The sequence below is a fragment of the Ambystoma mexicanum genome, chromosome 12, assembly GCF_040938575.1.
Source record: "Ambystoma mexicanum isolate Mex_15411 chromosome 12, UKY_AmexF1_1, whole genome shotgun sequence".
NCBI classification, from domain to species: Eukaryota; Metazoa; Chordata; class Amphibia; order Caudata; family Ambystomatidae; genus Ambystoma; species Ambystoma mexicanum.
This window is the reverse complement of record NC_090936.1, coordinates 83,009,992-83,021,996: the sequence shown is the minus strand read 5'-3', so window position 1 is coordinate 83,021,996 and position 12,005 is coordinate 83,009,992. Positions and strand designations below refer to the sequence as shown.

The 12,005-nt window shown below is 42.9% G+C and overlaps 1 protein-coding gene across 2 annotated transcripts in view; it reads right to left on the bottom strand.

The window, feature by feature from the left end:
- The window catches only part of GSAP (gamma-secretase activating protein), a 2,819,616-nt gene that overhangs the window by 959,289 nt on the left and 1,848,322 nt on the right, over positions 1 to 12,005 (bottom strand). For both annotated transcript variants that reach the window (XM_069628052.1, XM_069628053.1), the window contains exon 22: positions 6,392 to 6,423. In XM_069628052.1, coding sequence (XP_069484153.1) covers positions 6,392 to 6,423 — 32 coding nt within the window. The remainder of the gene's footprint in view (positions 1 to 6,391; positions 6,424 to 12,005) is intronic.

The window sequence follows — 12,005 nt, the reverse complement described above, 5'->3', positions numbered from 1 at the left end:
AATCCACAAGTGCATATGGACAATAGACTCTAGCCAACCGGTGGGACAAATGATTTTAGGAGCTTGGAAAGAAGGCTCCAATGAAACAACCGATATGGCCAACCTGGGGCTGTGTGAGAATGAAGAGAGGCTGGGGGTGGTAGGGGGAGTGGGCAGGGGATTGGAAGGAGGCGGGGGAGAATAAAATATTGTTGGCGGGGGGGAACCAACAAAGTGAATCTCACAAATGATGTGAAAGCGTTATTCAAGTCTGTTCTTCGTGTGTAAATTTCCTGATAAAATATATTTGAAAAAAAAGATAGAAAGTGCTGTTAAGTACCCTTTGGCTGTCGTCACGTGGAAACCCTTTTTTTGCGAGGTGCAACAAAAAGGAAAGCAATGTGGTAATGTTGCATGTTAAAGAGTCTAACACTCTAGCTCTACACCAGCTGCAAAACTTCTTCCATCGGCAGCGATAAAAAGTCTTTGTTGCTGGTCTTCTCACCGAAAGCAACACCTCCATGATGTCCTCCAGATTGTCCAGTCCATGTACCTCATCCTCTCGTGCAGATTGAGGGTACTGACGCGGGAGTGGAGGATCCAGCTTATTTCTTGCAAGAGCGAGTGCGCTCTCCTCGGGAGGCATTGTGGAGGGCCCCATTCTCTTCTTTTTCTTCGAAAAGGAAAAAGATGAATGGCAGGAATAATTTCTGGTGTAAGACCTCTTGTGCTTACGTGATTTTATTTTCTCCGAAAGTCGCCGGGACGACTCGACCTCCTGCTCCACAGCAGGATGAATTTGAAGGCGTGGTACTTGGGAGACTTGAATAAAGATTGTCTGAGTATTAGTTTGGAGCGCCTCCCCTTTAAGGCCGTTGTTTCATGGACTGACAGCTGCAGTCGGAAGTGTTGTGATCAATGCTGAGACACCACAAGCATGTGCGGATCAGTGACATTTTACTGTCACAATCCTTACAGGGCTTGAAGCCCGAAGCCTACGCTGACTTTGCGTTGAATTTATTCTAAAAATCAGAAAAACTGAAAGACATTTTTTACTGAGGTATGAGGTATTCCGATCTTTGCGTGCTGAGCATGTTGGAAAAGGGAACTGAGGTCACGAGGCATGGTGCTGCCTATTTATATTGACATTGACGGTGCATCTGGACTCAATGTCAATGTGGAGTAGTGTTGAATGCTCTGAACGCTGATACCGCGCCCCCTGGTGGTAAAAAGTTGTTCCCAAGTTGTGCTGTTGATGCAGAATACATCCAAGATGAGGAATCTGTGAGAGGACACTATTCATTAGAATGATTTGTTCTAGGGCTTCCGTTGGAGACCAAAGACCGCTCACGTAAGATCTAACAGTTGAGCGTGCCAACTGTGATAAACTAGAGGGTGTTTCACTGCCTAGACCCCAGGGATCCCTTACTCAGGTGGCCAGGGCATGGCCATCGCCTTTGGATCCAGAATACGAGGGTGGACAAGTGCGAGAGGATCACTTGTGTGAGGGGAAAACTGGTAGTGGGGGAGGAACGCCCTATTTTGAGACATGGTATCCCCCCTTTCCAAATACCTCTGTCCCATCCTATTTTATAGGCCATTCCAACTTCCCAGATCCTCCCCCCTTTCCTTCACAAACAGTGAGCCGAGGAAGAGATGGTCTGAGGCTGAAAGGAGTTCCACCCATGCAATACATTGGACATGTCCCACTAATAAGATCAGGCCGGGTCAGACACTTGATCTTAATTACAAACAACTGGTACCTATAATCTCTCCCCAAAAGGTTAAAAGGTGGAACACTGAGACACACTCTGAAAAAGGGGATGCACGAAAAGGAGCTTTTTTTCCAGGGCGACGACAAACCAGGTGGAGCAGAGCGATAGGCCGAGGGACGGAACCGAGGTATGGAGAAACCTTGCACACCTCGGCGAGAGATTGTGGCCTTGAAAGTTGCACCAGGAAGCCCAGCCATAGAGAAGAGAAAAACCTCTTGTGTTTCAAGGATACCATCCACCCTGGTGGGTGAACGGCAGAGTTGGGGAGGTGCAGCAGCAGTTGTGGTATCAGCCTTGACTTCAGGATCAAAGCCGCGAAAGACAAAAAGGAATTAACACAGCCGGTGAGTTGATGAAAGCAATAAGTCCAGTATGTGTTAAATGAAACTTGACGGCAACGGTATCCGACGAATGAAGGTTGCACGTCTGTCGATAAGATGCGAGAGAAAGCAAAGCATTGTAAAGAACTGTAAATTAAAGATACAAAGTAACAGAGAAAGAAACAGAGATGCAAGATTTGAACTGTTGTTAGGTTTGATCCCAGCAGAGGGAAGGAACAAGTTACTTACCTGTAACTGTTGTTCTCCAGCATGGATTCACGCTCATGAATATTCCCCGTCGTCAAGCCAGGAATCCTCGGTATAGAAAAAAATCAGTATCAGTTTCGTTTCTGATCTGTCTTTCTTAGTAGTAACCAATCACTGGTCTCTGGGTCATACTGCCCCCAGCCAATGACTGCCCTCTCCCTAAGCCCCGCCTCTGGCAGCCATCCTCAGATTTTTACCGCACGTTCAAGTGTTGGGAGTCCTCATGCTGTAGCTCTCGAGCTTTTGCTGCGTTTTCGTGCTTTTTCAGGAGATTTTTTCTAATTTTTCAGTTAAATAGAGCCTCAAGCTCCACCGTTTCTACATCCGATCAACGGGGATCTGTTTCACCAAGTTACACTTTTGGAGGATTCCAGAAGTTCCGAGGCCTACCCCGGACATGGCCCAGGAGAAAGGAAGCTCGATGCCCGGGAAGCTGTTCAGGACCTGCCCTGGATGCCAGCTTCAGAATGTTTTCAAGGAGGACGAGCATTCGTTATGCCTCTACTGTCTCCATGAGGACAAGACACACACGGAGAAGGACTGTGCGTTTTGTGGGAACATGTCGGAGCGGACCATGAAGGATCGCCACCTCTGTCTCGCCAACTGGCTGGAAGGGAAGAGCCCGTCAGGCGAGAAGAAGAAAAAGAAGTCCGAGCGGTCTTCTAAGTCCTGTGAGGGCGCCCCGGCACGGTCGGGCTCCTTGGCTGCCAGGCAGGGCGCATCCTCCCCGGCGCCATCAACCACGAGCCAACGCTCTGGTGTGGAAGTCCGAGAACCCAGACTTGACATCTGTTAATAAGCAATTGTCTGCGTGAATAAGGATTCAGAGTTCACTCTACCCATGAGAAACTTAGTTCGGCACATGAGACCACTTCTTCATAGGTTTTAAAAGGTTTGAAGATTTAACATTTGCTTTTCCATAGTGTTTGCTCTTTATGCGAGTGAACTAGAAACACACGATCGCACGCAAGTGCTACATTTCAAGTGTCCCATTTTTATAGAATGAACAAAAAACTTTGCCTTGCTTCTACTGTTATTTGAGTGAATTTTAAGCTGGATACTGTTGCTGGAAGTGCTTGTGCAAAGAATCAGAACACCAGATTTAACTCACAGGCTTCCGTTTTCCTTTCTCCATGTGTTGCACAACTTCTACGGCTTCTGGCTTAACTTGGCACAACTTCTACGGCTTCTGGCTTAACTTGGGACCCATACCCTTCCTCGCTGAAGGCGTCTCCGGTCTGGTCACTCAATTAAGGAGCCTCTCTCGCTCCTGAGACCCACGGCTTCACAACAGCTGCTCACCATGATCTTTGACACGCTTCTCGCTACGCAATCTCTGCAATTAGACTCACATGGGGAAAGGCAGCCTTTTTGCACGCCTTTCACTGTGCAGTCTCTACACACCAGAGTTTGGGGAAACTGGACCCTCACAGGATGGTTCTCCCACTTCTGCCTGGATTGCCAACACTGTGCCTTCTTCCTTCTGCTACTGCTGCATCCATCCCAGCCACAGTTCCAGATCCTTCATATTGGCTGCACCTGAGGGGGCCTTTAATGCCTCTCAGGTGCCTCCACGTTTGGGCTATTAGGCTTAATTGCATTACTAAAACTACAGTACTTCCTCGTCCCAGTACTTATGGGGTTATGGGACTTGTAGTCCCCAACAACAAAATGTCTTCTTTTTAGTAACTTCTTAGGAGTCATTTAAGAATGAACCATTTGAATTTGTTGTTATAGAGGACAATAGTGTATTTAAGGCAATATTTCTAAATTCCCTTCCATTAAACTTTTGGGGGAAAGGAGGATTTTTATCCTGAAGTACCTTGATTGGTCTTTCAGTTGTTGAGGCTTGTTCAGTTTTTGTGGCATTTGTGCCCAGAGCCACAGATCTTATATGTGGTTCAGATACATAATAATGACAATAGGCCATTATCTGATCTGGCAAAGGTTCTTCCTTTTAAAGGACGGGATCTCCTCACCACCCTGGGCATTGTCTCCTCCCAGGTGATCCTCCCACAGAACACCACCCCCGAGGTCAGGATCAGGAAGCGTCTGCCTTTCCCTGACCACCTGGGAGGAGACTTTAGGCAGGGGTTCTGTGAGGGATCCATACCACAGGAAGGTACACCATGGGAGAGTGACAGGGCATTGTCTGAGGAAAACACATACCCCACCTTTTCCCTTTAGGATTGTTTCCTCAGTCCCTCGTGCCTTAGTGGCGTATTGCTATACTCATCCCCCAAATCTTGATATATCGATTGTGATTAATCCCCAAACTCCCATTAGGGAGAATGCATTGACAGCTAGGAAGAGTCAGGGAGCAGTGAGACTCACTTCCCAGGATGCTAAATATCCACGTCCTTTAAGCCATTCAGAAAGCAACTCCATAACAACCGTCAAGAGAAAGAACAACAGAGTAATGAGGATTACGAAGACCTCCGAACAACGCAGCAGTCTAGTTGTTGGCAAATGAGTAAGCAAGCTGGGAACTTCAGATACGAGCCAGATGCAACCCGTAGAACTGCAGAGCACTACGCTGAAGACATCACGCTGTGGCAGGCGACTGGAAAGTGAATCTGACATGGGAACGGAGAAACCAAGGTGCGGGCGGTCCACCGCGGAAAGCGAGAAAGCAGCAGGAACCGCCCCCCACCAAAGCCCACACAACGAGAGTGCAGCGTTTGATGGGGCATTCGTGAAGCCAGTACACGCTGGAGACAACCGGTAAGCCTGGGGAAGAAAAAAGGGTTACCGGGTTGCGTGCAAGTATGCTTCGCTCCGCAGAAGTAACAGAAACAACCAGTGAACCTAAAAGAACCAAGTGGCTGATGAAGTCGACTGGCTCTTAGAGGCCCCTCTGCTCCAGCCGAGATGCAAGAAATACATCTGGCCCTGTTTCGCTTGCGGCAGCTGAGCCTTTCTTCCGTAAGGAACATATCGCCTGTAACCTCTGCCTCAAGAACGAAAGGCGAAGGGTTACTTGGCCGGCCTATTCCCCGCAAGGCCCAAAGATTTTGCAGCAAATTTCGATTACTTGAACCGTTCCAGGGATTCATCGGCCTTCGGGCCGAAGAGATGATCCCCATCAAAGGCCATATCAAGCAACTTGGTTCGCACATTCAGGTCAGAACCCCTAACCATTGATAACGCTGGAGCAGGTCCTTCCTGGAAAACCTGACCCGCCACCAGACACACAGAGGGCCTTGCTCCAGCATTCATACATGAGTCCGAACCTGGGAAAATTAGATGCCCAGCTGCTTAATAGACAGCAAGACTTGACAAATTGTCAAAAATGAACATCAAGAAATGCAGTAATCCTTTTAACTTGATTGAAACTACAACCAAAATCCTTTTAACTTGATTCAAACTACAGCCAATCTTAGACAAAAAATGCAGGAATCTGCACGCTCCAGACCATTCAGCCACTAGTTTCCTAATTGATCATCGTGCTCCATTACCCTGTGCAACCAACGGCCTCCTGAGCCACAAGACCAACCCCAAGTAGTGGACCACCTCAGTAACACTGCATTGCCTTAATAAAGACCCTTTTGGTCAAAACACATGTTGGCTGTTCTGTTTTTCACACTACTGGCAAATAAAACATGGGAGAGAACTCGGTGATGAACATTGCAAGCACAAGTTACTGTGGCCCTTTTTTAAAAACTTAAGTAAATCCCTTCGGGGCACCCCAGGGTGTGGCCCCATACAAAGGCACATGCAGCACCCAATCTCAAAACTCAGTATCAATAGACAACATATGCCCAGCGCAGGTGATAACATGGTTCATCACACGCCATGCTCACTCCATCTTTTAATAATGGTTATCTTTTTGTGCAGACTGTCCCACTAGAGGTTGTCATTACCTGGCATGAACTTCTAAGCATTCACTAGATCTTTAAGATATTTAACAGTTTCTAGTACAGACAGGGACTTGAGGCGTTGCAAACAAATTGGAAATGTAAAGGGAAATATTAGGCAATACAGTTGTTCTCAGAGCTAGTAGGCAAACTCATTTTTTAGGGACAAATAGTTTGCTAGAAACAGAGTTACCTGAGTTCCACGTCTCCAGTTTAGAAAGTACCCTAAAAAATAATAGAGTAGATGACAATAGGCATAAACAACATTAAAGAATATTAATAAATAAATCAAAATATTTGAACAATGCCATTTTCTTAATCACGCTTTATACATACATTTTCATATACATACATTTTCAACTTGAAATATGTAAATGCTCAGTCACAATATACAATCCGTATTAACTGGATTCCAGGAAACCAGTATCGTTACAGAATACAAGGTACTATGCTGCCTGTTGATAGTGTTATGTTGGCTATTGTGACTTTCTGTGATCGATTTATTTAATGGAGCATAATAAGGCTTTACTTATTTTTATTTATTTATTGTGCGATTTAGTTAACATAAAACTTTACACACATTCAAAGCAATTCAGCACATAATAACAGACAGCTAAATCAATAAAACATTGTACAAAGGTAAAAGCAGCTTGAAGAAATGTAGGGCATTGATTAACAATCCATCGTTTGGCTCATTCAACACATTATACCATACATAGTGCCAGGATAAGAACGGGCGAGTAGTGAAATAACCATTAAAACTCTCCTCACGAGCCCCGACAATGTTTTACAATCGACAAATAAATGTTTCAGGGTTTCAACTTCCACCCTACAACAATGACACATATGTTCAGCTTATTTATTTATTTTAATTAATATGCATATAGCCAACAAGTGGCTTTACATATAACAAACATATCATTCATATAATTCATAAAAACCATGCATACATCAATGCATAAAATCACATAAAATACATCATTTATTAAAACATAATACCAAAAGACAATTCTTTTAGAATGGTTAGAATGAGCTCATAAAATTTCATCATATGAAAGATGAGAATCACATCATGGTCTTCTAACAAATTTTTCCATATCACATCAGTGTTATCCATCATGCTAGAGTTATTATATATTTTCAAGTACTTATGACGGCGCTGATTGAGACTCTCACATTGGCACATTTGATGCTTTGCAGATTCAATATTCTCCGTACCACACAATTTACATAGCCTCAAATTTCTTGCTAACCCAAATTTATCTCCTAAAATTTCCATTGGATCTTGCTCATTAAATTTAAACAATAAATAGCATCTAACAATTGTACAATGGGTAAACGCTTATTGATATTTGTTTTTTTTGTTGCGTCTATTGACCAGTGTTCTAAAAATAGATCAATATTAGATTTGGTGGCTGAGTTGATCATATCTCGTTCTTTTGCACAGGTATACATCACCATTTTAAGTAAACCTTTGACTTTGAAGCGAGAGTAGTAGCGCCATGTGGAGGCATTCTTTTTGACCCATCTGACATATGTCAAACATAGTGAATTGATCGACCTTAAGTTGTGGTAATTGTCTGCCTCATTGAATACTTTCATCAGTTCCACTATAAAGGTATTGTTATTAAAAAAGCTCAATTTCACAAACAGCATGGCCAATTTATATTCTAAAATATTGCTAGCATATTTTAAATTGCATTCTAATAAGTTATACTTGCATAATAAACATTTGGGCAATCTAAAAAGCTTTCTTAAAATGTTCCCTTAAAATGTATTTTTTTAAAAGTCATACCCCATATCTCAGCCGCATACAAAAGACGAGATACAATTTTGGAGCAATACAACAATAAGACAGTGTTAACCTAGAACCCTCTGTGTCTTCCAATAAAGTGGCTCAGTGCTCCGGCTATTTTAGTGCATTGCAATTTCGTTTTTTAGTTTCCAACCAATGTTGATTCCAAGTTTGTTTATGGTCTATGATGACACCTAGGTACTTACAGCATTCCATACGTGCGATCTGTTTGTTATTAACAAACCATTTGTAGTTATTAGATCGTGTGTGTTTTACTTTGCCTTAGGAATGCCATTACCTTGGTTTTGCCGATATTTATTTTTAGACCATTAATTGTTGCAAACCGCATCAAAGCAGTCAATTTATTTTGTAGACTGTTGGGGGTATAGTCGAGCAGAACAAGGTTGTCGGCATAGTCTAACCATCCTAACTTAAGTTTGCAATCCTTACATCAGCACTTATAGCAGATAGCTCTAATGGGAAGTCAGCAAGGTAAAGATTAAAAAGAGTAGCCGCTAACGTGCAGCCCTGCTTGACCTCACGCACACTTAGGATTAGCTCAGAGTTTCCCTTCCCCATCTAAGCGGATTCTAACTGACTTGTCCATATATAATAGTTGAATCATCTTTAATAAATCTGGAGGTATTCCCCATTTTCTTAATTTAATCCATAGCCTTTCGCGCACAATGGTGTCGAATGCAGCGGTAAAGTCTATGAATACAGCATATAGTGGTAATTTCCAAACACCCCAGGAGTACTCATCTGCAGACACTAAATTCAAGATGTTGTGGATGGTAGAGAATTTAGCTCTAAACCCAGATTGATTGAATGGTAAAATATGATTGTCTATGATCCACTCGTTAAATTCATTTAGCAGGACTTTAGTAAATAATTTGGCGGGAATGTCTAACATAGCAAGCATTCTGTAATTCTTTGGACCTTTCCAATCGTCTTTCGTGTGTATTGGCAGAATTACGCTTTGACGCCATGATTCAGGTTTATGGCAAATTGTCCTATCCAGCGGAACAGTAAACATAACGCATTTGCCCGTCTCTCTGGGGCCATCCTAAGCAGTGCATTGCAGGTCCCTTCAAGGCCAGTCGCTCTGGAGGTGTGTAGCTGTTCTATCAATATCTTTAGACTCATCACATTATAGCTGCCATACCATCTTGAGTTCACCACATCATTCGACACATCTCTTATCACCAGTGTCCTTTTAACATGAGCTATCCATTCACTTTCCGGAACACTGTTTACAGGTAGAATTCTTTTCTTGGTATCATTCATCACAGCCCGCATACCCTGGTGATTGTTTTTCTGAGCACATTCAGCGATAGCACGCCATGTCTCATCAGACGTATGTATTTGATAATGTTGCAACAAATTAGTGCATTGTTTTTTTTAACCAATCTTATCTGCTTGGTTGCATCAACATTTTTGCATTTTTATTTTTTCTAATTGATTGTCTAAGTTTTTGTTTGGCTTTATGTATGGTCCAGTCAAAGCGATTTCTTTCGCGATGGGAAAGATTCCATCTTTCACTGGTGCTAGCATACATCAGTTTCTGAATAGAGACTTCTTTAATTTTGTTTGTCAGATATTCAAATTTTATCATTATTCCATTAGTACTCTCATCAGCTGTATTAGCCAGCTGGTCAATGAAACCAATAAGTTCACGTTCAGCTACCACTATTGCTTTCTCTAGATTCTTAGGGTTCCATGTAATCCGACTGGCAGCATTGTTGGTACCAATATTGCCATTCAGTTGATGTAATATCTTTTCTATAGTATTACCCATCAGCATCTATAGGTGGAGGTGGTCACTTTCTTCTCTACAGCCTACAGCGCTATCAATCACCAGAGTATGGGCTTTATCATTCACCATTATATAGATAATCAATGATAAACTCGCACCACCAATACGAGTAGCACTACGATTGCCGTCACCCATAGTGTTGCCATTCAGCATTCTACAGTGATATCTAAGAAACAGGCAAGCCCAGGGTATTCCATGGGTATTAGAAAGATCATGTTCAATAGGCCCAGAACATTGTCTACCTTACTTTAATTTTTCAGGTAACACAATATTTGTGTTAAAGTCACCAAAAAATACTATGGGCATGTTGGCCTCTGATTCCTCCAAAATTTTAGCAACCGTGGCAAGATAAATGTTATTACATACACCGTTGGGCGGGTTGTATATATAAACTAATAACAAAGTAGGGAAGTCAGGTAGGTTAGTCTTTACTAATATGGCCAGCACCATATCGGTGGACGATACGTTCAGCTTGTTGCTGGCCAGATCTACTCCCTATCACATCGTTGGTTAAAACAAGTACAGTTTTTTATACGCAACCAGAACTTTCTGAGAAAGGGGGAGGCATGTCTAATCAAACATTGCTGTGGTGCATTATACGTTTTAATATCCATTGTGAAATTATCAAATATCTTGTAACCCACAAGCTTTGCTCTGTTACTGATCCAGTCTGCCTCAAAATGGACCTTCTTGACCTTGTTTGTATTATGCTCCAGCTCTTCAATCGGTTTATTAACCAGCAGCGAGGAAAGCAGAGTTTGCCCACTGCTCGAATACAACACAATTACCCTGTAAAAGCAAGCAATTAAGATCCTTGAACAGAGTGGCTGCAGGGGGGGGGAACAGAATACAACGCAGGAACAAAATACTTTTCCTTTCCACCTTGGACTTTAGCAAGGAGAAATCCAAAATATGCCTTATTGCAGCCAGTGGAGTTCCGCCCGGTAGGCTCAGCATACGTTTCCAAAGGAACGCCTCCTCCTTCTCCCAGTCTATTTTTGCGTCTTTAGTTTCTGCCCCACTGGTCAGTCTTGGGTCTATCACTTGATTATACAGTTTCAGAGCGGGCATCAGAGAAAAGCGTCCATACTTCCTGTCCAATATGCGTAATTGACTAATTGCCGCTATTGTGTTCAGTCTCAAACCATTAGACTCCATTAACCTAGAGCATTTAGAGCCAATGGTAACTCCCAAGTACTTAAACTCTGAAGCAACCTGTAGCCTTACCACCTGAATGTTCATATAAAGTCAGATCTGCCAAATCCTCTCTTTCTACGATTCAGAATTAACATTTTAGATTTAGGCACACTGATTTCCAAACCCAGTTCCTTAAAAAACTAATTGGGCTCTCAGGAATGACCTCTGCAGTCCTATCGGTGTGTAATCGGCTAGAACAAGGTTGTCTGTGTACAGGAGGTACTGTTATGCCCCAGTCTCTGGGGATTCCCCGCTGCACCTTCTAATGCCTCCCTGATACCAAGAATGTACAAATTAAAAAGGAAAGGGTCAAGGACACATCCTCGTCTTAGACCACATTCAACAGCGATCCAGCCTGAGTAGCAACTCTGTTTATTAAGTCTAACCTTAGTCATGAGGTCCTGATGCAAGAATTCCAGCATCATTATAAGGTCCTCGGGGCTACCCCACACCCTGAGCATTCCCCATAGCTTTTTGCGATCGACACAATCAAATGTTTTTTTAATATCAAGGAAGGCATGGTTGAAAGTGCATTTGTTCTGAAAAGCCTGATTTTTTAACAATTTAAGAATTAACCCGTTAAGGGCTGTGTTGGTGCCCTTATGAAAGCCGGACTGATTGCAGTCCAGCATTTTAGCAGAACTCGCCCACTTCTCCAATGCACTGAGTAAAAACCCTGCAAAAATGTTATAAGAACAATCCAGGAGAGAAATTGGGCAATATTTACCTGGGATGGACCGGTCCCCTTTTTTGTGAATAACTACTATCTTGGCTTCTTTCCACGTGTCTGGGTAAACATTCCATCGTATCACATTGCATAAGGCTTTACAGGGAGACATTGCAAACCTATTAAACTATGTGCCGTATCTAACCATCATTGTGTCATTTCAAAAAGTAGATTGCTGACTTTGCAAGCAGTCAAAATAGAAAACATATGGATTACTATGGGACTCTGTTATAGCATGCTTTCCATAGATTTTTAAGCAGTTTCATCCCTGA